Source organism: Gracilinanus agilis, chromosome 3 (assembly GCF_016433145.1).
Source record: "Gracilinanus agilis isolate LMUSP501 chromosome 3, AgileGrace, whole genome shotgun sequence".
Lineage (NCBI taxonomy): Eukaryota > Metazoa > Chordata > Mammalia > Didelphimorphia > Didelphidae > Gracilinanus > Gracilinanus agilis.
In genome coordinates, this window is record NC_058132.1 from 263270187 (window position 1) to 263297994 (window position 27808).

Here is a 27808-nt window from a genome sequence, read left to right on the forward strand (position 1 = left end):
CTATCTTTATAGCATACTTTAACAGGAAAAAAAAGTATCAATTCTCAGAACTGTTAGCTAATGAGAGAGCATAATATATTATTAAGGGTTTGAAATAAGCTTTTTCCACAAAAAATTTTAGTTGGTCGCATTGGGAAATACTTTAGGGAAGTCTACATTATGTTAATATTTCCTGTGTGAATTCCTTTGCATATAAACCAATAGGAACAGTTTCAGAAATTATCATTTTTGAAAAAAAGCCAATTTCATTTTTTCCTTGCAGTTATACTTAATAATAAACTCATATTGTTCTCTAGGCATATGTCTACCAAAACAATATCTATTTGAAACAAACCCCAAGAGACCCACCTATTCAAATAACATCTACTGGGAAAGAAAACCAGATTTTTAATGGAATTCCTGATTGGGTCTATGAAGGTAAGCTAGTATAAATATTATGTTGTTTTTGTTTTACCTCTTATTTTAAAATAACTTCATAAGGTCAGTAGTAGTGGGTTTTATTAATATATATATATAAGTTGGTTCTTGGCTAAAGTGGTATCAGGTAATATACGCAATCAGAGGTAATTAGTTTATAAGTGATAAGAGAGGCAATCTGGCATGATGACTTAGAGGGTAGCGTTGGAGTGACCTGGGGTTCAAGTCCCATGGCTGACTTATCCTAGATATATAATAACACTGGGGAAGACACTTGGCCTGTCTTTGGCTCCAAGCAATTCTCTAAAGCTATAAATTGCAAAGAAGTTGCTGATCCACAAGGAAGAGAGGATTTCCTCATTGGGAGTTTCCTACACCGTAATGTAATCAAAGGTCCAGGTCAAAACTCAGACTCCAAGATCTTTGAGCCTATGTTAGATTTCCTACTCCTAACATCAAAACAGAAAGTCATTATTATTATTACTATCATCAACATAGTAGGAGAAACCACAGATTATTTACATTACAAAGTGAATTTGGTTTATATATATTTTCAAATATTTATATTGAGAATATATGTTTCCTCCAAAAAGAGAAAGAAGCAAACATCTTTTTGCATCGGTTTTTCTCATGTATAAAATAGCCATAATAACATCAACAGTATTTACTTTCCAGAGTGGTCATGAGGATCTTGCAAAAGCAAAAGAAGCATTTTGCAAGTCTTAAAACTACTGTGTGACTAATTCTGTGACTAAAATTATCATTATTATTACTGTTATCATTATCTGTCTAGATCGATCAAGCAACCAATCAATAAATATTTATTAAGTGCCTACTATGTGCCAGGAATTGTGTTAAGTGCTGGGTCTTTAAGTGGAAATCTATACTTGGTTCTCGTACATTCTGCCCTCACTTCCAAGGTAAATGCGTCCAAAAGAGGCATTTACATCAAGAAAATTGTCATGAAATCTGAGTGTAGAGTCATAGAATTAAAGTATCACAAGTTTGAGTCTTGTAGCAATATAATGAAGACCAGCTCTTTCCTGTGTAAGAAATCCATCTAAAACTATTGCTGTTGAAAGAAAGCTTATCAAGCAATTCCACAGCCTCCATTGGGAGTCCATTCTTACCACTTTCACTGAGGCCTCACATTCCAGTGTAAGCCTGTTTCCCTCCGTTCTGGCTTCAGGAGAACTGTTAAAACTAGGAACTGTGCCCACGGAGATGTCATTGCTGCTGAAGTTGATTTGCTATTAATAAAGAGAAAGTTTCTGGTTTCGGTATGGTATAATAGAGCAGCAAATCGGTAGTCAGCATCTCTGACATTTATTAGCCAAGTGACTTTGGATAAGATAACAAGCTTTCTCTGAGTCCCTGCAATCTCATATTTTTAAATGAGTATAAATAATACCTATAGTAGCTACTTCATAGTGTGGTTGTGAGGTTCAAACCAGATAATGTAAGCAAGGCATTTTGGAAACTTTAAGGCACTATATAATAGTCATGTAAAATAATCTATATTATTATTTAATTATTAATTATTTTTCTAGAATATTAATTGATGTTTCTTGACCATAATTTGATGAAAGTTTTGACATGGGACACAAGAATAAAATATTCCAGTTTACCACAAATATTTTTTGAAACTACTGAGCCTGTTTTATGTAGCATGTCAATCTGATAAGAGAATCAGTGAAGAGCTATTTGAAATTGTCTGTGATTATTTTGAAAAGTAAATTATAATGGTAATTAATATAGAGGTGCTTATTTTTCAGAGGAAATGCTTGCTATAAAATATGCACTCTGGTGGTCTCCAAATGGAAGGTTTTTAGCATATGCAGAATTTAATGATACAGATATACCAGTTATTGCATATTCTTATTATGGTGATGAACAGTATCCTAGAACAATAAATATTCCCTACCCAAAGGTATGTTGAATGCTTTTCTTCCCTTGGTGTAAACGTGAACAATAATAACCATGAAACAGAGGTGGGATCAAATACATTTGGAAAACCTTTTGTCCTTATAAAAGCAATGGCATGTTCTTTGTTAAAACTTCTATTATTTTGGACATCTGGGTGTGCTACATGAGGTTGCCTTTACAACATGCATCTTGGGAAAGCATATGGTCTAAATTATTGAGGGGAAACAGCTATATTTCATTTTGGTCCTTTTCAACTTTCAAGCTCATAATGCAAAGTCCCATTTTTTTCACCTCTTCTTCAAGTGTCTTACAAATGTGAATTGGAGAGGGAAGCATAACTGCTGAGCTTCATTGATTCTTCTCAGGCAGGCACTAGCTAAACTCTCTAGCTAGAGGGACATATGTGCTGCCTGATACAGTGCTATAGACCCTAGGAGCATCAGTTTCGGAGAGAGTAGAGACAGCTAAATAATCTCTAAAAGTTTTTCCATTTTAAAACTTCTCTGATTCAATTATTCTCATTTTGATGTTCCCTATCCCGATCCTCAGAGAAGAATATTCAATAGAGAGTCTAATAGAGCCATATATAATTAGGAATTTTTGAGCTCAGAACAATTACTATTAACCAAACCTTGGGAAAGGGCCATGAAAGACACTTTCACTTGAGGGGGCACATATCACAGGGTAAGAATTCAGAGACACTGGGACATTGGTGGGAGATAAGTGGATTGGACAGTTAGAGGAAGGGAATAAGTAATTTTCCTTAAAGGATAGCTGGGCGGTGCAGTGCAGATATCTTCCCGAGTTCAAATCTAACCTCAGACACTTATTAGCTGTATGATCCCAGGCAACTAAACTAATCTTGTTGGCCTCAATTTCCTCATTTATAAAATGAGCTGGAGAAGGAAATGCCAAACCACACAACTATCTTTGCCAAGAAAACCTCAAATGAACAAGAAAAAATTTCCTTGAGTGCAGATCTGACCACATGACTCCCCTAGTTATCAACTCCAATGGCTCCATGAAACCTGTAGGATAAAATAGAAACTCCTTTAGTCAGCTTTTAATGATTTATACCACCCAAACCAACATTTTCTTTCCAGGTTCTTTGACCATTCCTCCCCTTTATTTGCTGTCTGTTCTGGTCAAAGTGGCCTTATCTCTGTTCCTCACATTCAACTCTCCAGTTCTTATCTTAGTGCCTTTGCAGCATCTGTCCTCCATGTCAGGATTATTCTCCCACCTGACTTCTGATTTATACAGTCTCTCATCTTCTGGATTAATCCCTTTCCAATTCTCTAATGCCTAGCGCCCAACTTCCCAAAGTACCTTGTATTTAACAGCGTTGGATTTATTAGTTTTATTTTTATATATGTACTTGTCTCTTCCATTAGAAAGTAAACTCAATGTCAATATGGATTACACCTAGCTTAGTGCTCTGCATACAGGAGGTGCTTACTAAATCACTGCCTCATCTCATCTTGTTTGCTAATTTTTATTATAGATCTAGAATTGTAGAGGTCAGATGGTCTAATTCTCCTCATTTTATAAATGAGCAAATGGAGCCCATAAAGTTTAAGTGAATTACCCAAGATCACACAGATGGCAAGGGGGGAACTTTCATCTGAACTCAAGTCCAGTGATGCCAGTTTTGACCCTGTTCCAGACACTATGCTATGCTGTTTCCCTATAGGTTGGTTGTTTCTACACTACTGAAGTATTACAAATGTGGCTATGCCCTTTAAATTTCGAGGCCTGGACAAAGCCCTCATTACACTACCTTCATTGTGATTCTGAAACCGTGATAGGTGAAGAGCTGAGCTCCTCAGAGATTTCATATTTAACTTTTAGGAGGAATCTGAAGAAGGGAATTAAAAATGAAATTTCTCATTGGATATGAAGCTTAAACATGTACTTGAGAGACTGGCACTTACTGTATAAGACTACGTTAAAACATCAACACCATGGGAGTCAAATGCACTACTCTTGACTGTCCAGGATTAAAAAAAATTTTTTTTAATTAAAAAATTTAGGCTACAATGTACCTGAGTGAAAATAGTAGCAAAAATAATTTTAAAAAATCTTTTCTCCCTAAATCTTATGTCGATTTGTTCTGAGGGAGTAATTGAAACATAACGAAGTTGAAGAGGTGCTAATAGTTTTGTGAAATGATGTCAGCCAGGAACAGTGTGCCTAGATTGGGGAGTGTCTGAGAGTAGGCGTAGAGATCCAGGATGGGAGGCTGGAAACTAATGGTGCCTTCAGGGGATTGAATATGGAAGCACATGTGGCTTCGGGTGACATCAGGAAGGGTTGAAAAAGCTGAGACAGCAGGAGCAGATCAGGGAAGCTGAGTTCTGCCAAGAAAAAAGGAGGGACTGAAGTCGAAGAAAAAAAAATTGGGGCTCAAATAAGGACCTCGTTTCCCTGTGGGTGAAGAGTAATGAGAGAAGTTCAAATTCAGAACTGAGGCGGGGGAAAGGGTAGACTTGCAAGAAAGGGCTACTTGATCCAAAGGACTGAGGGGTGGAAAGATTTAGCCGACCTGGTCCTGAATCCTAAATCCTGAAACAGGCTGAGCAATGTTTGAAACCAATTCAAGCCAAATTGTATAATGTGAGACTTTATATTTGAAGTTTATTGGATTCAAATATGTTTTTTTCCTCCAAGATTCCCTCTAACTATGGTAGAATAATTTGAAGACTTGAAAAAATGTCTGTGTATGAAGAGTAGTGGGCACTGTGAGGGAAGGACACAGCAGGAGGGGTAAAAGGAAAAATTTGTGTATCCTGGGGCTATCCCATTTTCTTTTGCTGAAATTATTATACTTTGAATTTTATTTAGGAGGAGTTCACACTTCTTTTTTGGGAAGTTGGAGCCTAGGCTCTGTAAGCCTGTACTAACATATTAAAAGTAGAAGACAATTAAATTACCATTACCACAATTTTGTTTTCAATCAACCAACATTTATTAAGCATCTACCATGTGCCAGGCACTATACTAGACACTAAGGACACCAAGACAAAGCAGCTCCTATCCTCAATGAGTTTACCCTCTATTGGGGAAAGAGCATATATATGTAAGCATATGCATCCCCAAAGTACATACGAAATAAAATCTTCCTGAATATTTTGTATGGAGGCAAATCTCCCCAACTCCAAAGAACTGTAGCAACAGTGGGACCAACCAGATAGCCTTCTGTCTGATAGCTGTCCTGAGCTGAATTTCATTGCACAAACTGTATCCTTATTCCTGTCTCTCCCAAACAAAACTTCCACCTTTCTCCTCAGTCCTTGAGAAGAAATGCTCTCTTTTACAAGTAAGGATAAATGACATTAGTCGATGTGAAATACAGTCCTTGGTAGGAAGAGATCTTCTATAGCAATACACAAAGAGAATCGTCCTTCCTTATTTCCTCCCAAAATGGAGTTTAAGTATGAAAGTATCAAAAAACCAAAGTTAAGCACCCCAAGTGTCATCTCTGTATACACTTTTTGGATTACATAAATGAAGTGTGTTGGGCAGGGGATTTGGGGTGGGGTAAGAAGGTAGCATTATAATGATGATATTCTAACAATGACATGTTTCACTTTTGCTATTCTATTGTAACATTCTTAGTATCCTTAAACACTAGTGAAAAATATAATTTTATAAAATGTAATTCGTTGTCTTGGCAGGCTGGAGCTAAAAATCCTCTTGTTAGGGTATTTATTATTGATACCACTTACCCTGGATATGTAGGTCCCAGAGAAGTCCCAGTTCCAGCAATGATTTCATCAAGGTACTGTATTCTCTGATTCCTCTTACTTTTATTGAAATGATTGTACTTTGAAATTTTGTTGAGAGTTTCATTCCTCATTTTTGAAAGTTGTAATCTATGGTTTGTTGGTCTATTTTAATGCATGTAGGAAATAACCAAATCTCTGTAACCATAAGCATCTTTTCAAACAGTCAACAAGCTTTTATTTAATGCTTATGATGTACTAACTACTTACTGGCCAAAGAGGATACCAAAACAAAACTCCCATGCCTAACAAAGTTTCAATTCTACAAACGGAGGATACAATACAAATATATGTATGTGTGTGTGTGATTATGCTTTTAATTTTATTTAGGACACATAGTATGCATACACACAGCTTATACAAAAGAAGTTACAAAATTTCCCATGGTACAGCTCTGAATTAACCCCCTTTCCCCAAACTTATACTTGTTGGTTGGGCTGGGAGGAAGAACAATTCCAAATTCATGGGTTTCCCTTCAAAAATTATAGTCCATGAGCCCCTAATGATATGTTTATCATTAGTAGTCAGTCATAGGATAGAATTAGCTCAAACCAAAACATTTGCTTATTGACATTCCAAGAACAGTAGTAAGAAAACATTTTGTCCCCCAACTCAAAAGTTTGTTCTTCCACAACTACATACAGCATTAGTGGGAAGAGCGTACACATACATAGATTATACTGGCTTAGAGGTTCAGACATGGGGAATACATAGGGCCTTGGCCACTTATACCTTTGATACTGTAGAACCCCTATAACTTTTATTTTCTTGTGGTTCTCTCCATACAATTCCCCCTTGAGTAGAGAATTTCTATGGGTGGGATACTCATTTAGGCTCCTTGAGTCTGCTCCTTACACTGGGCACAGGGTCTCCTGTTGGGTGAGTAGGTTCTTTTCAAGATGGAGGGAGAACTGTCCCCTCCACCCCACTCCCAAGAGCTGAATTCTTCTTTCATAAATGGCAATCTCTCTTCATTTTTTTTAACCTTTACTTTCTGTTTTAGAATCAATACCCAGCATTGGTTCCAAGACAGAAGAACAATAAGGACTAGGCAAATGGGGTTAAGTGACTTGCCCAGGATCTTATAGCCAAGATGTATCGGAGACCTTATTGGAACCTAGGACCTTATGTCTCCAGGCTTGGGTCTCTATCCACTGAGTCACCTAACTGCCCCAGCTTTTCTTGAAGACAAGAGTTCACAGTTCTCATATCTGTCTTTTGCTTGAAATGACTGCTGGTAGATTTCCTGGAAAGCAGATTTTGCTTTTTTAAAGAGTTAAAAGAGGTGTGGCTGAATCTTTAGCCAACCAATGTGCTCTAATTCAATCATTTGAAGAGCTAATGCCTTTTTTAAAGACCTTACTACCTAAATTGTCTCTGTTATGTGCTTCTAAAAACTAGCAATTTTATTTCCTGGGCTTAGGGGAAATAAAATTCATCAGGAGTTATCAGATCCACTTTCTCCTCAACACCTATCATCCCACACTACATAAACATTTTGTGAGAGACAGCATAAAATAGTGGTTAGAAGGTCAGTCTTGGAATCAAGAAATCATGTTCAGTCTTTGCCTCAGACCCATACTAATTAGATGGCAGCTAGGAGGTTCTTAGATAAGAGTGCTGGACCTTGAATCAGGAAGAACTGAGGTTAAAACTCACAAGATACTAACTGGATAAAATAAGATATTTGTAAATTGCTTTGCAAACCAAAAAGTGTTAATAAATAATAAATGTTAGCAAGTATTATTTATTATGTGACCATAGGCAAATCACTTAACTTCTAATTGCTACAAGCAACTATGCAAAAATATAACTTTCAGAAAACTTGATAATCTAGGTCAGTGGGTATAATTTTAATCCCAGGAATTCTCCACAGGCAGGAAATTTCAAGTCTAAATAAAAAGAAATAAATAAAAATACTATGTATTTATATGGTGATGCCATATAAAATAGACATTAGTTGCTAATTATTTTAGTAATTAACCACAAGTCATCAAACATAACCATCTTATAAAACAAGTCAAAAGATCACTAGACTAAGATACCAGGATTCCAGGCCTGGTTCTGCCACAAACTAGTTACATGATCTTGGGCAAAGTTCCAAATTCTGTTAGCCTCAGTTTCCTCATCTATAAAATGAGAATTATACTAGATGATTTCAATGGCTCCTTCTGTTTCTAATATTCTATGATTCTTCATATTTGTATTCTCTATCATTACAGCTAAACACAACACAGTTGTAGTATAGTTATTCAACTCAAAACAATTGAAAAGTAAAATTTGAAAATTTCACATTGAAACATTTGAAAAAAAATCAAAAGCTGAGAAAGCTGAAAAGATTTATAATTGAAAGAGAAGTTAGAGGTCATCTAGTATAATCCTCTTCTTTTATAGATGAATCGAAACAAAGGAAAAGTAACTTTCCCCAAACTACATAGGCAGTAAGTTGTGTGTGGAAAGAATCAGTCATTTTTCAGTTGAGCCTGAAGTTTTTGTGACCCTATTGGGGGTCTCTTCTTGGCAAAGATATTGGAATGGTTTGTCATTTCCTCCTTCAGCTCATTTTACAGGTGAGGAAACTGAGGCAAAAAGGGTAAAATGACTTGCTCAGGGTTGTACAGCTATTAAATGTCTGAGGCCAAATTTGAACTCAGGAAGATGCATCTCTCTAACTTCAAACTCTCCACCCAGGTGATCAGGTGGTAAATACCAGGCAAGAATTTGATTTCAAGTCCTCTTACTAGAGAGCTGTTTCTTTCTCTAATTTCCCATAATAGCTCTAAGATTTCTTTCATCTTTAAGTTTGTGATCCCTTGATCTCCTTATATCCAATAAATATTCCTTAACATCGTCTTTTTCAAATAGCTATACCAAAAATAATTATTATGCTGTCCTATGATTATATCTGTGATGTCATAGTCTGGACCAAATGAGGGTAACTATCCATTTTGTTTTATTTACAGTGACTATTATTTTAGTTGGATCACATGGGTAACAGATGAACGTGTATGTTTGCAATGGCTAAAACGAGTACAGAATGTTTCTGTGTTGTCTATATGTGACTTCGGAGAATACACACAAAATTGGGACTGTCCAAAGGTATCAGAATCATTGTTGTATTTTCTTCAAATGAATATGCAAAACCAGAGACTTCTATAGCTAATTTTATTACAAGATTAATTTTAATGCTATGATTACTTGACCCTCTGCAAAAAAAAAATCTTGCATTATAAATTCACTGTTTTTTCTGAAACAATATATAGTACAAGTCCATAGTTATACCTATTTTAACTTCTATATATTAAGCAAAAAATTGAATATAGATACATATAAATGGAATTTAGAAAAGTAATGAATGAAAGCATAATATACATTTGGACAATAAGGAATCTGTAACTGAATTAGGGACATGAATGAAATCTTATACAACAAGGGTGGAAGAATAAAAGACAAGAAAGTAAATTAGGATGAGGTAAGAAAGATATAGAGGATTCTGTTTGACAAATACATGACAATGAAAAAGAAAATTGGAGAGGAAAGGGCATGAAATGGTTTATAAGTTTGACTGAAGAGAAAAGAAAAGGGAGAAAAAAGAGAAAGACAAATACATAAGAAAACCTGACAGCTGAAGGATATTGACAAAACTAAATCTCATCATTTTAAGTTCTCAAATAACTTACAAAATAACAAATTAAATATTATCAATAGATTGAATTATTTCATCAGAAGACATTAAATTACAGGTAAATTTCACCCACTTGACAAAAAATCTTAACTATTAATTTACTTTTACATTTTATGTTCTTTCTATTACTTAAGTATATTTACTACATGATATTATTTCACCAGAATAAAAGCTTTAAGCCTATGTATCAGTACCTAGTGTCGTGTGTGCCTCCTGACCTATGTAGAAATGTTCTACTTGCACCATCCCGTCCCACAGAATCTATAGTCTTTGAATGTTTCCTGAACCAAGACTTTCTGTGACTTTTGCCTGTTATCACATGGCTGTTATGTGCCAGAAGCAGAAATTGAACCCGTCTTCTGATTCCAGTGCTATTTGTCCTTTGTCCACTGGACCATATTGCCTCTTTCAAACACATCTACTAAAAACTTAAAAACACCAGATATAGTCTTTAAAAAGAAATTTTGATGTATATAGTTCAAGGAATCTTTCATTTAAAGAAATGTTTCATTAGGCCGAGTGGAATCAACTTTTACAAAATAAGAAAAAAAGTAACCTTTGAATCAAAGTAAATAATTTAATTTAATCTAGAAAACAGGGCATATTTGGCCTGGGAAGTTATCAAAAACAACGTAAAAATATTATCAGTTCCTCAAAAAGTCAAAAGTCCAAAGTTTCTGAGAAAAATAATTACGGAATTATGAAAATATGTAGCAATTTTTTAAAATATTAATTTTTTCAAAATTTTTCTTCTGGAAGATTCATTTTATAGCCCATAAAATAGACACTGAAATCTACTAACAGTCTTGTGTTTAGGTAATATCTTCTAATGTTCTTATTCTGAATGAAATGAAATAATTCATTTTCAAAATATAAATTTTCTGTGATCAAGCTTTTGGATACAGAAAACAGAAAACCTAAGAATATAAAAATTGATTCAGTAGACAGAGTGCCAGGCTTGGAGACAGAAACCCTTTTCCCTGTTTGAAATCTGGCCTTAGACACTTACTAGCTATATGACCCTGGGCAAGTCACTTAACCTTGTTTGACTCCATTCCTCATCTGTAAAATGAACTGGAGAAGGAAATGGCAAACCACTCCAGCATCTTTGCCAAGAAAACCTCAGATGGGATCATGAAGAGTCTGACTGAAAGTCAGAAAATAGAATGATTTGCAATTTGCTTTTTATTAAAAACCAAACAAACAAACAAAAAAACTATTTCCTTCCTCAGAGTTCAGAGATTGAGGAAGGAAATAATCTAGCATAGTTCCTAATGTGAGACATATCTATTCTTCAGATATTATTTAACCACTAGATTAAGCATATAAATTGCATTGGATCTCCACAGGATGTTGAAATGAATATGAGTCCTTGCCATTTGAGAGAAAAGACATCACTACACTGATAGCTATATAGGAAAAAATAACTATCTATAGTAAGATCTAACATTTCAAATATAAGTATGCTGCAAAAGATTTTTTTAATTGTTCAGTTGGATCATCCCCAAATTCTTATTGGAAGTAAGTTGCCCAGTACAGTGCCTTACACATGGTCAATGAAACTGATTTACTTTCCTTTTTTAAGAATGCTCAATCTGGTGATCTTCCTCGTAATGAAATCTTTTATGTCTTATTTTATTATTCAGATCCGGCAGCACATAGAAGAAAGCAGAACCGGATGGGCTGGTGGAGTATGGTTTTGCTCTTTACCTTAATATTTTCATGAAATTTGACAGATACTCAGCTATCAAAGGAATTTTTGAAATGTATCCAAACTGGCACTACTTGTTGTCATAGACACATTTAAAGGTAAAAAGCACAAAGGAAGTGATTCCTTAAGTAATTTTGTGCCAGATAATTTGAAAAGTACATTTTCAGGGTCTATATTTTTGGGGCTGTATTAAAAATAACAAAGCTACCTCATGCCCTAATGTTAATTCCTTCACCTGGACATGCAATTCTAAACTCTTCTTCCTTGACCCACCTCAAATTTTTTTAAACAGATAGAAATTAGCAGAAATGAAATATTGTGAAATCCCTGGTATTCATCAGACATCTGAGATGGTTTTTAAAAAATAGTTTTGAGTGAACAATAAGATATAAATAAGTAAATAGGATTTTTATATGAACGTGGTTAGACAGGGCTTTATAGACAATAATTCTTTCTTGAGAAAGTTTTTTATGAAAATAGCTCTTTCTGTATTAAATTCCATGCAACCTGGATTGAAAATGATTTTTCTAATCAAGCCCACAAGGAAGGTAGGCATTTTAATATTCATGACTGCTGAAAATTACCTTTTGTGTTTATTGTGATCTTTTTTGTGTAGATTCTTTGGGTAGTTTTATTCCTGTGTCTAAGGAGATGCTGGGGGGAAATTGTATTATGATCATCTCATTTGAATCCCATTGGAACTCACCTATACTTGATAAGCAGTGCAAGATAGGTTTGGATGCCCCTAAAAAGTAGGACAAAGATGCTATTTGTCCCCACTGAAGTAGGCTTATATTTGTATAATACCTACATGGGAAGGCTCCTTATCTACTATGTGAACATGTTATGCTTGAATAAAGGAAACTCTCAGCACCCTTTACAGATTAACCCAAGATACATAGATAATGAAGAATTCTAAAAATCATTCATGAGGTAAAATGCTTTGTGCAAATGGAAACTTTTAAATAGACTGTTAAATTATAAACAAAGATCTTCCAACATTCATTCAAAAGTCATTTTCTTACACATTCAGTTTTCCCATTATTTTCCTATTATAAAAGAGTACATCCATAAATATTTATTCAATTTGTTTATATATTATAAATTATATTTACTATATTTACACTGCATCTCAATGAATCCATAGAGAAGTTATTCAGAAAAAGGAGGTTCCATGGAGGTAGCTAGGTAGCTCAGTGAATTGAGAGCCAGGTCTGGATATGAGATCGCTGGGTTCAAATTTGACCACAAACACTTCCAAGCTATGAGACCCTGGTCAAATTATTTAACCCCCATTGCATAGCCCTTATAGCCCTTCTTTTTTGAAGCCAAAACACAGTATTGACTCTAAGACAGAAGGTAAAGCTTTAAAACAAAAAAAGAAAAAGGAGATACTTTGCGTTCATACTCTGATACATTATGACCCAAACTCCTGGTTTTAATCAGAGGACCTGCCTTCAAATCTTGCCTCTGATGTTTACTACTTGTGTGAGATCACACAAGTTGCTTATCCTACCCGGGTCTCAGTTTCCTTATCTGTAAAATGAGGCAGACGGACTAGTGGACTTTGGGTCCTCTCTCTTTTGTTCCTAATGTAACTTTAGGGTGACTTCTGTCTTGGACCCCACAGGGCCAAGCATAGCGTTTCACATACAGAAGACTCTTAATCCCGTCAAATAGAATAGAAAGCACTCAGTATGAGTGATCTTCTCTAAGAGCCTTAAATGCTTGGTCACTCTCAAATGGACTTCCTAAATTTAGCAAATGTAAAACATATACTTAAGTAATCCTGTCAGAAACTCAGAATAAAGGGATGTCATTCTATTAAAGACAACAGAGAATGGTGCTTTTTGTCTGACACATTCTCATTTTAAAGATCTGTCATATGAAGAATGGGTGAAGAAAGAATTGTACCAATTGTTGGTTTACTCTACACTTGAAAATTTCTTTTCATTTTATTACTTCTATGATTTGAGTATATAAATTGTGCCCGTGGATTAGAATAATGAGGTCATAGAATTTAGAGTTTGGGGGTGGGGGACTCTTAAAAAATAATCTAGCTCAATCCTCTCATTTTACAGATAATGTGACCTTTTTTTAAAAAAAGTGTAGTTTATACATGCAAATGAGTGCTGACCCCTTCAAAGCTTAAGAGGCTGGGAATTCTCATTACAATTGTATCTGTTGCTCAAAAATTTTGGAACCCCCATTCTAGAATCTTCTATGTTACATGCATCTTTAAGGTAAGAGTATATCTTGTGTATTTGCATCTGGACAATAGCTTGCATAATGTTGTAGTGCCTTGGACATAGTAACTTTATTGAAAGAATGATTAAATTACTAATTTACCATCAGATATCAGAGGCAGTGGGATTAATGGAAAGAGGTTTGAATTTGGAGTTAAGAAAGACTTGATTTTATGCTCCCAGGGTAAGCCACTTATTTTATTTCAATATCAATTTCTTCTTTTATAAAATGGAGATAGTCATCTCGGCAGATAAAACCCCAAAGTATTATCATAAAACTTAACTGAGATAAAGTATGTAAAGGGATGTTTAGATGGCAATTCTTTTTCTTCTTTTGAATATCTTCAGTGGTAACAAATTTCATTCTTTGAGTGTGGGTTTAATTCCTGGAAACAGCCCTAAGTTATTCTGAGACAAATCTGGGGAAAATGGTAAATTAATAATAATGCTAGGTAATATAGTATTTTGCTTCCACTCCCAGCCTTGAACCTAATAGTCTGAAAATAAAACAGACAGCTTGAGGTTGATCTACTGATTAGTAGAAATAGTAGGTCAGTCTTTCTAGGAATGAAGATTATTGTAGAATGTCCACATGTACCAGATCCTGTGTCTTACAAAAGCAAGTCCCTGGTTTCTTCCATGTGGGTACCTCCATTTTAAGTGATCTGGGAACGTACCAAGCCCTTGTTATATAAAAAATATCTTGAAAAATGGCAAGATTTTTCTAATAAGTGTATAGCTTCCTAAGAAGACTATTTCAAAGGAGAGATGATTCATTTGAATATACAAGTCTATGATTTTTGTAAGTTCATTTTTACATCATTATCTCTTATTTGCTCCATAGACCATTTGGTCCACAGACCAAAAGGAAGAAAATAATGATTATTTATTTAAGAAAATTTGAAGAATTTTTTTAAATGTTAGATAATTTTTTTCTTTTTGATATACTTCATTTTTTCTTATTACATGTAAAAACAATTTTAACATTCCTTTATTATAATTTTGTATTCCAAATTCTCTCTCTTCCTTCCTCCATTCTCCCCTCATTGAGAAGGCAAGCAATTTGATATAGGTTATATATGTTTTGTCAGGCAAAATGCATTTCCACATTAGTCATGTTGTGAAAGAAAACAAAAACAAAAAATGAAAACATTAATTAAAAAATAGTATGCTTCCATAGATCAACAATTTAAGACCATATTTATTTTTAGTTCCAAATTCTCATCCTCTTTCTCCAACTCCTTTGCCCATTGAGAAGGTAAGAAATATGATACCCATTATATATATGAAATTATGAAAGCAATTTTCTGCATTATCTGTTTTCTGAGAGGAAAACAAAGAAAAATAAAGGGGAGAAATATGCTTCAGCCTGTAATCTGAGTCATTTCTCTATCTAGAGGTAGACAGCACTTTTCTTCATGAATCTTTTCGAATTATAGTGGCTCACCATGTTGATCATAGTTACTAAATCTTTCACAGTTGATTATGTTTATAATCTTGCTAACACTGTATACTTTGTTCTCCTGGTTCTGCTCATTTCACTTTGGTTTACTTTATATATATCTAACTAGATTTTTAGTTTGAATTAAGGAAATTTTTATGGATTTCAGAAACTTTTACTCATATTTATTGTTTTAAGTAAACATGAAAAGGATCATGGATTTAGACCCGGAAGATCCCTTATATGTTACCTAGTCTCACACTTTCATTTTACTGAAAACTGAATTCAGAAAGGACTTGTCTAGAGAAACATAGAGAATCAGAATAAGGATTCTGACTCAAAATACAGTATAGGATTTTTTACATTATATTGAAAAATATGTACACATATGTGTATATATATGTGTGTATATGTATCTGCATATATTGTGTATGCACATGTAGATAGATAAATAGATATCCCTTCCATATTGCAACTTTCTCCGTCGCACTTTTGATATATTATGGGTTGGCATAAAGAATTAAATGGTAATTTTTTTGTAGTTTTGCAAAAACCACAGCAACACATGAAGCCCAGCAGATGACACAGAAGAAGTTTAGAAGCTTATATTTAACCCATAATTTATAATAAGTTATTTTAAAAATCCAATAAAAGAAAATGAAAAAATTCAGATTTCTTCTCTGGTATGAAGGGACTGCCAAAAATGTTTATGCAAGTATTCCAGATCATAGGGCTACTAAGCCCCTAAAGCCCACGATGCAGAAGGGTTAATGGTACTATATTTCATAACAACATTCTATTTTCTATTAAATATTTTTAATGATCTTAGTTGATATGTCTTTAGGATGAAGCATAAAATTTTAGCATTGGAAAGAATCTTAGAAGTGATTGAATATAAAGCCGTCATTTTATCTGTCATTTTACATTTGAGAGATGAGAAAATGCCTCAGAGATATTGTTATAGGTATATAGTAAGATAGCTATCATAAAATTAAAAACTGAAACTACATCTTGGTTCTTCTTGAAGGAGCTTTCCACTAATAATAATGATGATGATGACAATAATAATAGCTAGCATATATGTAGCACTTTAAGGTTGACAAAGCATTTTTCAAATATTAGCTAGTTTTATCTTTACAACCACTCTGGGACATAGGTACTATTATATTTTACAGAGTATGAAACTGAGAGTAATAGAGGTCAATGGATTTTCCCGGGTCACACAGCTATATTAAGGGTTTGAGTTTGCATTTGAACCTAGATTATTACTTTTTTTCAATTTTTCAGAAGGTTGTTTTATTGTTAGGAGGCAACCGCCCAAAAAGAGGAGGAGTTTGGGAAAGTTATCTAGAATGCCGGCCCTCAACTTTAGAGACGAGTAGGGTCTTAAAGCATAATGTTTAGATCAGTGAATTATTTTAGGTAATTTAAGCAAAATGCTGCCTGCCTTATACTTCCAGGAAAGCCTCTAGGTTTAAGCAAAGTAGATATTTTTCTGGATGTTTCCAAGCCTCCAAATTTGAATGGACATAGACTGAGGTTAGTCATTAATTAGGTTAAAAGCATCAGGATTTTTACCTCTCCAGTTTCTTTCCTTCATTTCTGTCACTTGTCGTCTTGAACCATGCCATGTGTAAGCACTCCTGCTTAGCAAGTAATAAATAAAGGGTCATAAACTTTTACATCCAGATGCACAAGTTATCAAGAAATTTGACCATGACAAATGATTCCATTGAAGGGGCTGTGTCATCATTTGCTTTGGGTAAGATCTTGATCTGGGTGGTTATCTAGGACACAGGTGTGACTCACTGGGTAGCCACCTTTAATGCAAAATGCATTATGGGCTCCTGCTCTCCAAATGTGAACTCGGAAATATTTCACACTCTCTTTACTGCACCTGAGTTACCTGCTTGGCTAAAGTATTGTTTATTTAGATGTGTGCACTGGAAAGAGTGAAGAAGATAACGCAATCTTTGCTTAACATAAATGCTTTTCCTGTTTTCCCGATTCTTAATTCTTGGCACCAAGCTCTAGTTCATTTTTCGCTTATAGCATTACAAAGTTAGAGCAGTACTTTTTTTTACCTCCTCAGAGAAATAACTCACTGTAAGGGCTACAAAAAACTCCTTTTCTTTACTTTTACCTCCAAAAGTCCTTAAATATTTTGAGACCATTTAATATTCAAGTCAAAGGTTTTTTTCCCGTTGCTCTCTTTTTCTTTATTTATTTTTTAATGTTTTGTCACTCTGGAAATAAAAGAGAAGGATTATATTTTGAAATGAGGATAATGTAAAAACAAAATACAGCAGTAAACTTTTTAAAGGATTTAGAAGTAAACCATCAGTCTTGATTTTGAAGATGGGGTCAATTTGGAAAGAACCTCTGTTCTTGAAACTGGGGAATTTCTGTTAATAGTTACTGATTATAATGAAGTCATAAATAATTTCCTTGATTTGGCTCAGTGGGGAATACATACAGCAAGTGAAGAATGACTGTATCAAATGACCTCAATCACATAATGATATCCACAAAGCTTCAATACCAGACATTTCTCAGATCAGTTAGAATACTAAGTAATCTGAACATCACAGGATCCTCGATCTACAGATGGAAAAGGTCTAAGAAGCCACTTCCTTCAACTTTTTAGATGAGCATACTTGAGATTCAGAAAGGTTAAGTAATTTGTCCAAAGCCCCACAGGAAGAAAGGAAACAAGCACTGAGTCCTACTATGTGCCAGCCCCCATTCTAGTATTACAGATATTATCTCATTTGAGTCCTAGAACAATTCTGGGATGTATTATTATTATTATTATTATCATCTCCATTTTACAATTGAAAAAACTTGAAGCAGAGGTTCAGTGACTTGCTCAGGGTCAGAGATCAGGTAAATGTCTGAGGCTAGATTTGAATTCAGCTCTTCCCAATTCCAGATGTGTCACTCTTTGCACTCTGGTACCATTTAACTATCTCCCAGCTACTACTGCACAGGTAGCAAATGGCAAATTGATTGCTCTTAGCCTCTTAGCTCTGGATTTACTAAGTAGGTGGTAGTCTTAGTATACAAACTGCTATCTGTGTACCATTTTGCTAGTTATGGACATTTCATTAAAAACTAACCAGAGAAGATTTTTTTCAAGTAAGTTTAAAGGTAGTTAATTTTTAAAAAACCACATCTAGCTATTAGTCAGAGGATGAATCTTTTGTGTTTGCACAACACACATACACATCACATATACACACATACTCATATATGTATATAATATACATCATATTTATATATTTATTAGACATGCATTTAATTTTTAAATTAAAAGATATTAGTTGATATGCATCAAACATGTAGCATAAAATTTTGGCATTGGACCTGATATGTGGCACATCTTATAGTTTACATTAACATTTTACAGAAGAGAAAACAGTCCAGAGATATCAAAAATTTGCTATGGAATACAGTTATCTTGGCTATCCATGTCTTCCATTACTGGAAAAGCAAGGAGGACTATTTTGCAATTTATAACTAAGGTGGAACTATAAATCAAGGATTCCTGTGAAACATGACATATGTGTTACAAAAAATCCCCAATCTCTCCTGAAATCCAACAAATTTCAGGAACCCTTAAGTCTCCCTCTATCCTATAGGGATGGGTGATGGGACCAAAAATTCCCCACAGCCATAAGGTAGAGGAAGAGCCACTCCAGACAGAATAGAGCAGAAAATGCCAGGCTACCAGAGGGTATCCAAAGTCTTTTGTCTTCAATGGTTACACATCATATTATTTGCCTTGTTTTGTTTGAGACCAGCCTCTCTGTCTCATTCAGGCTGAAAGTATAGCAACTATTCATGGATCTAATCCTAAAAAAAGGAAGATTTAATCTTCTCTGCTTTTCTGATCTGGCTGGTTATCTTCTCCTTAGGCAGCCTGGTAGCCCTCCATTTTCAGGGGCTCGCCATATTGGTTGTGGATTTAGTGCAGAAAAGGCCTTTTTAGCCCTATTGCAGGTCAAAACTTGAACTGGTGATTTACCGGTCTCAGCCTTCCTAACTAGCAGAGATTATTACTATATTCAGTTTTGTTGTAATATTTCAAATCTGTTTTCGTGATGTATTGGCCTAGGTTTGGGACCAGCCAACTAAATGACCCCACAAGCTCTTAATGAAGCTGAATGAGTATCATATTTGTTAGAGAAATATATTTGAATTCTAAATTAACATTCCAAACTACCAAAAACAGAGGGAACATAAAAAGAAAACAATTAGTGTCCCAAACAGAGGTGTTTAATAAGTATCAAATAAGAGTGAGTTAGTTGTCATGTGTTGCTGACTGCTGCAAAAGCATTAGAAAAAATTCTTTTTATGTGAAAACAGCATCTCTGATGTATACCATGGAAAACCAGGGAAGGCGATGGATTCTAATGGCTGCAAACCTAAGTGGCCATTAATGAAATGGTCTTTTTTTCCTAATTCTGATTTCACCACCATCTCTGTTTATATCTTTCAGTTCTTTGTCTCGGCACCTGTTTTTACTTATGACGACATTTCATACTACAAAATATTTAGCGATAAGGACGGTTACAAACACATTCACTACATCAATGACACTGTGGTACGTTCCTTCCAAGAACTAGATCCTCAAAGAGCATTCATTTGAGGCTGCTCAAATAACACTGAGATTTACAGAACATAATGTTTGTCTTTTTATAGGAAAATGCGATACAAATTACAAGTGGCAAATGGGAGGCCATAAACATATTCAAAGTAACTCAGGATTCACTGTGAGTATTCTGTATAGCACAATGTGTGGCTTGTGTTTTTCTTGGTGTTAAGACTGAGCTAAAAATGCTACTGCTTGGTTTTCTTTTGGTCTATATCCTTCGAGATTGATTTGTTCTTTGTCACATGGTTCAGCATAAAATCTAAAAATCTTTGAGCTGAAAGGGACCTAGAGGCCATTGAGACAAAGCTTCTCTACCAGGATATGAATTCTCAGCAGGATCTCAGACAATTGGTCATGTAATCTCCACTTGAATATTTCCAGTGGCAGGGAACTTATTACCTCAAATGGCAGCTCATTCTATTTTGGAACAGTCTAATTGTTTGGAAGTTTTGGTCCAGAATTTGATTCCCAATAATTTTAATCAATTAACAAGAATTTGTTATCTTTCATGATTTCACACTTTGATTCAGTCTTTCTCTTTTGAGGTCACTTAGAAAAAGCTGTAATTTCACTAAGACAGTTTTAATTAGAGTCTATTAGGTGGAATAAAGGACAGAGCATTTGACCTAGAATCTTGCATACCTGAGTTCAAATCCAGCCTCAGACACTTATGTGATCCTCGGCAAGTCATTTAATCTTTGTCTGCCTACATTTCCTCTTCAGTAAAATGTAGTTAAATCATGGAGTGCAGTAAAATCAGACCTTCCTCTTAAGGTAATTGTAAGGATAAAATAAGATTTTTGTAAAGAGCTTTGCAAGCCTTAAAGTGCTATATAAGTGTTAGCAATTATTATTTTGTTTATTTTGGACCTTGATCTCTGATTTTAATGTTATGGACCCTCTCTACTTCCTGGCTTGGACATACTTCACCAATGCAGATCAAGAATTCATTTGTGAGTTAGTCTTAGAAAATTACCAGGGGCATCAAGTGACTTACCCATGCACACACAGTTCATTTGGGATAGAGATTAGACTTGAACCAAGGTCTTCTTGTCATCAAGGCTGGTCCTCTATCCATTTGCTCAGGCTTCAACTCTAAAAAGGAATATTGATAAAAATAAATACACGAGATTAAAAACCAGAATCCTATTATATGTTGTTTACAAGAAACACATTTGAGGCAGGGTGACCCACACAGATTAAAGGTAAAAGGCTGGAACAGAATTTATTACACAACATCTAAAATAAAAAAAAGCAGGAGTAGCAATCACAATATCAGACAAAACTAAAATAAAAATCAATCGGCTTAAAAGAGATAAGGAAGGAAATTACATCTTGCTAAAAGGTTCTAAAAACAATGAAGTAATATCATTACTAAACATTATTCAGCAAATGGTATAGCATCCAGATTTCTAAAGGAGAAACTAAAGGAACTAAAGGAGGAAATAGATAGTAAAACCATACTAGTCAGGGACCTCAACCTTCCCCTATCAGAACTAGATAATTAAACCAAAAATAAATACACAAGGATTATTCTTTTTAAAAATAAATATTTGGTAGTAGCATTTCCCCTTCTGATACTTTACAATCTGGGCTAGTGAATCACTATTTCTAGTAACTAATGGTAGTACAGAGCTTTAATCATGGGTTGTAAACTGATAGAAGAAATATGTTCACATGACAATTCCTTAAAAATGCTAGTTTCTACATGGTCACTCTCTGATTCCAGTTTTCCCTCTATATCAAGAATTCATGGAAAGTTATTTTCTTAGTTATTTTAAAAATGGGTTGTAATTCAGAATATTCATTCAGTTTTCATTGCCACCTACTTTATTTAGGCCCTTATTATTTCATGTGGAGATTATTACTACAACAGTTTCCTAATTGGTTCTCTTGTCTATTTCTTCAGTATACCATCAACCATATTAAGATGTTATTTTGTGATATTTTCATCAAAAACCTACAATACCTCCTTTTATCTATCAAATCAAGTCCATACTTATAAGTTTGGCATTTGAGGCCCTCCACAAACTGTCCCTACCTTACCTATTCAAATATCGATCTCGTTACTTACCTACATGTTACCTTCTACTGCAGCCCAGTCCTGTCACTGCTTATAAATACTGTGCCCTGTGCCTTCACTCAGGCTGTTTCCTGTATCTGAAATACTCCTGCTTTTCCTCCCCACATATCCAAATCCTATTAATTGTTTTAATCCAAGCTCAAGTCTCACTTCCTCCATCAAGTCTTTCTCCAAGATTCTAATTCACATAGAGCTCTTCTTTCTTCAAACTCCTATTATGCTTATTATCTGTCCCCTGCATCTTAGTGCAAGAGCCACTTGGGACACTATAAATGTCATCAACATAAAATAGTGAAACATTTAAAAGAAATTTATCTGAAGCCAAATATTCAAAAAAGGGTTAACCAAAGATGTTACCCAATGTTATTTAGTCTTTATATAAAAGTAACAATGAACAGTAGCTAACATTTATATACTGGCTACTATTTATCAGGCACTATGCTAAGCATGTCACAAATATTTTGTTTGATCCTCACAACAAGAGTGCTATTTATTGTCCCCATTTTACAGATGATGAAATAGAGGCAAAGTTCAAATGACTTACCTAGGATCACACAGCTAGTAAGTATCTCAGGCTGGATTTGAACTCAGGTCTTCCTGACTCCAGACCTAGCACTATGCCACCTAACACTCTGATGGCTCAACAAGGACTTTGGAATCTTTAAGGGGTTAAGCAACATCATTATGATCTCAATATAGTCATCACCTTGTCCCATATAGGAACAGAGTCTAAAGTAGAGTTTGGCTAATAGAAAACCAGATAAAAATCAAATTGTACTATGTTATCACTAACATTACTTTGTATTATTAAATCAGTGCATATTTAATGACTTGAATAAATTTACAGATTCTATTCTAGTAATGAATTTGAAGACTATCCTGGGAGAAGAAATATTTACAGGTAAAATTTTATTGATTTTTTTATTTCTTATATTCATAGATGTTTCAATAAGTCTATGCCAGAATATCAAGGCACTAAATAATAAATTAGGGAGGAAATAGGTACCTTAATGGTTAGAAAGCCAGGCCTGGGAAGACCTGGTTTCAAATATGACCTCAGATACATCTTTGCTATGTGATTCTGGGCAAGTCATTTAACCCCAATTGCCTAGCCTTTACTGCTTTCCTGTCTTGGAAAAAATACTTGTATCAGTTTTAAGATAGAAGGTAAGTCTTAAAAAAACCAATAAATTAAAGAACAATAGGACGAAAATTACAGAGAAGTAATAAGAAAAAAATAAACAAGCAGAAGAATTATGTGTTGCCATATGATTATGGAGAGGCAAAACCATAAAAATAATCTAGCTTAAATCAGTGTATTTTCAAAAACAATCTTCAATCAATAAACATTTTAAGTGTCAAAATGGGCCAAGCACTATGCTAAGCATTACAGAAACATAGGCAAAAGGGTCCCTCTTTTCTAATAGTCCCTGTTTCTAATGTAAGAGATGATAATTACATATGTAAGTTTATGCAGATAACTATATATTTAAGTATATACAGAAAAATGAATCATCCATCACTGATCCTGCCCCCTTTCTTGGTCCTGCAGCAGTCAATGTATGCTTAGAGGGTCTGCAGACAGGGATTCCCCTAGGATGCCTGTGTGCGAAAAGGGGGAGGTAGGTGGGAAAGAGCGGGCAAATATGTTTTTGCAGGGCCCCTATCTATATATAAATTTGATTTTAAAATGTATTACAAAATTCTTGGACCTGCTTTTGTTGTTTTGTTGTTCAGCCATGCCCAACTTTTGATGACCCCGTAGACCATAGCTATTCATGTGGTTTTCTTACAAGCATCCTTCCATTTCCTACATGAGGTATACTGATCTTTCGATAAAGATTTATAATGTCTTTTAGTATTTGCTTTTTGTCCAGTCAGTGAACAAGCTTATAAGCTTCTTTCAAGTGTCCAGGGGTCCAGGTGAGGTGGGCATGGATTTATGGTGCTCTGAGGGGGAACAGCTTAGAAGTGGCTATTCTTTGGTCTCAGATGTACATGGGTGGATAGGGCTTCCTCTTTCAAGGACAGATCCCTGTGTTAGTATATCAGGTATGCAGCTCTAGGTAGACTTCAGGGACCACTCTAACTATCTACCTATACTCCTTCAGGAATGAGGGGGGATGGGTTTCCCATGTGTAGAGCCTCTTCTCTTTTTCAAGGCATTGGAAAGGTAATAGAAGTCAGTGCCTTAGTGGCAGCTATTGTGGCCATCTCTCAGAGTCCAAGCCAAAAGCTCCAAAGTGGACAGGATATCCAGAGGCACCAGTGGCTCCAGGTACACTGCTGAGTTCAGGGGTATAGCAAATTCTAAAATCTGTTGTTAGCAGTGATTTCTTTGTCTCAGTTTGAAAAGATCTCTGAATAATTGTAGGCCAGAGTCATTGGGTCTTAGAGAAGCTGCTGCTGCTGCTGTTTCCCAAAGCCCACTGGAACAGGAACCTTTCTTGCCAGAGAATAAGGGTATTATTGCTTACTATGCAGGTCTAAAAATTAAGGAAGAGTAAGGAGAAAAGCAGGAAGATACATTATAAAGAAGTCATTGTATGAGCCAAGCCACCCCACACTGAGCGACAGAAAAAGGAAGAGAGCAAAGTTAGCATTTTCTGATAATTTTCTAATTTTACAAGCTGCTTGGTGATCATCTCATTCCACTACCAGCTAAATTTTTTGGAGGTTTCTATGCACAAATATAGAACAAGGAAGAATAAACTATCTTGAGGAAAAGAGATCATAATCCTTAACTCTTATCTGGTCAGCACTTTGCACATTATAGAGTCTAAGATTATGGGGAGATGATCCTTCCCATAAAAAGTGTTCGAACATTCTCTCACCTTAAGGTCAATTGACAAAAGACTCCATATTACCCAGGTTTAAATCTTACTTTTGATGCTTAACTCTATGATCATAGATAAATCACTTAACTTTCTAGGACCTCAGGCCTTTCATTTAAGGGGAGAGGGGTGTACTAAAGAGCTTAAGAATTCCCTTCTATCTCAAAATCTATAATTTCATGATCATTAAGTTTTATATTGGCCCAGATATAAATCAGGCTATAGGGGAAAAAAAAAGCAAAACAACTTATTGTTTAGAAATCACCAAAAGCCCTATTGGCAGTAGAAAATGGAGTGGGTTTAGTTTCTTGATATTTAAATTAGGTGCTTTACATGATGCAATACATTTGGATAAAAACAATTGAAAAACCTTAGTTTCATGTTATTTTAATTTCCTCCTAGAATTAGCATTGGAAGCTATCCTCCAAGGAAACAGTGCATCACTTGTGTTCTAAGGAAAGAAAGATGCCAATACTATTCAGCAAGTTTCAGCAACTTCGCTAAGTACTATTCACTTATGTGCTATGGTATGTAAAGGAAGTGGAAAAGCCAATGGGATTGACCATATAGAAAAAGAATTTCCTGATGGAAACTGTGGCTACTATGTTTTGGTTAGCCAGGGAAGGTCTCTAAGTTACTTTCTTATAAACCTGAAGACTGGGGTTCTTAACCTAATTTAAAATATTTTGATGGCTGTATTTCAATGTAATTTGTTTCCTTTGTAATCTTCTCTATTTTATTTTGTGCATTTAAAATTTTAATTCTAATAAGAGGTCCTGAGGCTTCACAAGAATATCACAGGAGACCATAACCCAGAAAAGATAAAAAACAAAGAACTCTTGCTCTAAAATAAGCATCTTTCCTGGATTCTTTTGTCCAAATGCAGAAGAAAGAACTGTGACTTTGGAAGTTCTGAGACACCTTCTAGTCCTATATGTGTGCATATTGTCAGCTAGATGGTTCAGTGGATAGAATGTTGGACCAGGAATGAGGAAGACTAATCTTTCTGAGTTTAAATCTGGCCTCTTTTTGACTCAGTTTCCTTAACTGTAAAATGAGAATAATAAGAGCACCTATCTCCCAGGGTTGTTTTAAGGATCAAATTGGCTGATGTTTGTAAAGTACTTACTACACTGCCTGGTATAAAGCAGGCACTATATAAATGCTGACTCCCTTCCCTTTCCTCCCTTAACAAGGAAACCAGAGGGTAGAGGCAAGGAGTTTCTCTTAGAGGTCTCAAAATGGAACCACAGACTTGATTGAGAATCTTGCTTTTACTCCAGGAACCACTGGGTTTGCTTTAGTTCCAAGGTCAATCAACATGTATTTGTTAAGTGCCTACTATGTGTCAGATAAAGTGCTAGGAGCTTGGGAGAGAGGGAGTAATTGTAAAGAAGAATAAAACATTCCCTAATAATAGGAAGACAAGTACATATAGAAGTATATGCCACATAAATATCAAACAAAGTGGCTAAGTATATGGTCGTTAAGGAGGACACTAGCAGGAAAGGAAGTCAAGAACAGCTTTATATAAAAGATCGTGCTTGAGCTAGGTCTTAATGGAAGACAGGTATTTGAAATGGTCAGTGCAAAGACAGAAACACGAGGTTGAAGGTCATGTATGAAAAGCAGAGAAAATGGCCAATATAACAGCATGTGATGAAGATACTACTAATTTATAATGTATCTCCTACCCATTCATACAGCTAAGTTAGAGAAGAGTTTCATACTGGAAATTTAAAGACCATTTTGACTATACAAGGATAAGTAAAAATTCTGCCACAAAATATTCCTTTCAGTATGACAGAATATGCCATTTTGTATGAGACATTTTCATGAAATATTTCTTTTTATTATTTATTTATTTATTTATTAAAACCCTTACCTTCCATCTTGGAGTCAATACTGTGTATTAGCTCCAAGGCAGAAGAGTGGTAAGGGTAGGCAATGGGGGTCAAGTGACTTGCCCAGGGTCACATGGCTGGGAAGTGTCTGAGGCCAGATTTGAACCTAGGACCTCCCATCTCTAGGCTTGGCTCTCAATCCACTGAGCTACCCAGCTGCCTCCTAAAATACTTTTTAAAAATAATTTCTGGACATTAGATCCAGCTATTTAAACCCATGTCTGATGTGTTATGATCTCTCAAGGCATTCATTATTTGTCTATCTGTGGAGAGCCAAAAAAACCCAACAATATAATCTGTAAATCCCATCAGATCCAGTTATAGCTGCTAATTATAATTAATTGATGACTCCTCTCATTATTAAAAGTTTTCCTGTGTAATAAATCATTTTAATTTAAAGAAAAGGGAGAAATATGTGGGAAGCCATTAAGAGAAATTAGAATCTCAAATAGATATTTTTATCTGGACCCCATCAAAAGGTCAACACAGCCTGGCAGAGCTGTGTGTTGAACCCACTGCTCTTATCAGAGTAAGACTGGATTGGGTTATCTAAGATAAAAATCTGAGATTCCTCTTTTGACTCCTTTTCATAATTCACACCTTTTCTTAAAAAGCAATATAGTCTTACTCAAAAAATTTTGAGCTCTCAGCAAACCAACAGTCAAGAGGTTAACATTCTTCCCCTTTGGTCAGGAATGGCAGCTGCTTGGTAAAGCCAAGGCTGCAAAATTCAGGGGCTTTCCATCCTACCAAAATGTTCTCAGACTTGGCTTGGTGATAACAAATACAGCTGATAGTTTAGCATAGGTTTTATCTACTTCTAAGCAGATAAAGCTTCTAAGGCTTTTGTTTTGTCTATGGTAAAAACAAAGCTCTGTATTGCTGTGGGAAAGTTTCCTTGTGCTTTTGGGTGAAAGAGGTCTTTAACTTCATATATAAAAAACCTGTGACTTCATTGTTCCTTGGAGCACTTTGAGCTAACAAGCTGTGCTTCCAATCTGTTTCATTCTTTACATCTGATGACCACCCTAGAACACTCAGAAAATCTCTGTTTTATAGAGCAGGACCCCCCCCCTCTCTCTCTCTCTCTCTCTCTCTCTCTCTCTCTCTATATATATA

At 35.1% G+C, this 27808-nt stretch overlaps 1 protein-coding gene across 1 annotated transcript in view; it reads left to right on the forward strand.

Moving 5' to 3' along the window:
• LOC123242237 (fibroblast activation protein alpha) overlaps positions 1–27808 on the forward strand; it is a 92839-nt gene that overhangs the window by 31264 nt on the left and 33767 nt on the right. Inside the window, exons 9-17 of the mRNA XM_044669830.1 lie at positions 297–417; positions 2193–2347; positions 6021–6124; positions 9092–9227; positions 11460–11504; positions 19713–19817; positions 19916–19986; positions 22799–22852; positions 25188–25312. Of these exons, the coding sequence (XP_044525765.1) occupies positions 297–417; positions 2193–2347; positions 6021–6124; positions 9092–9227; positions 11460–11504; positions 19713–19817; positions 19916–19986; positions 22799–22852; positions 25188–25312 (916 nt within the window). The remainder of the gene's footprint in view (positions 1–296; positions 418–2192; positions 2348–6020; positions 6125–9091; positions 9228–11459; positions 11505–19712; positions 19818–19915; positions 19987–22798; positions 22853–25187; positions 25313–27808) is intronic.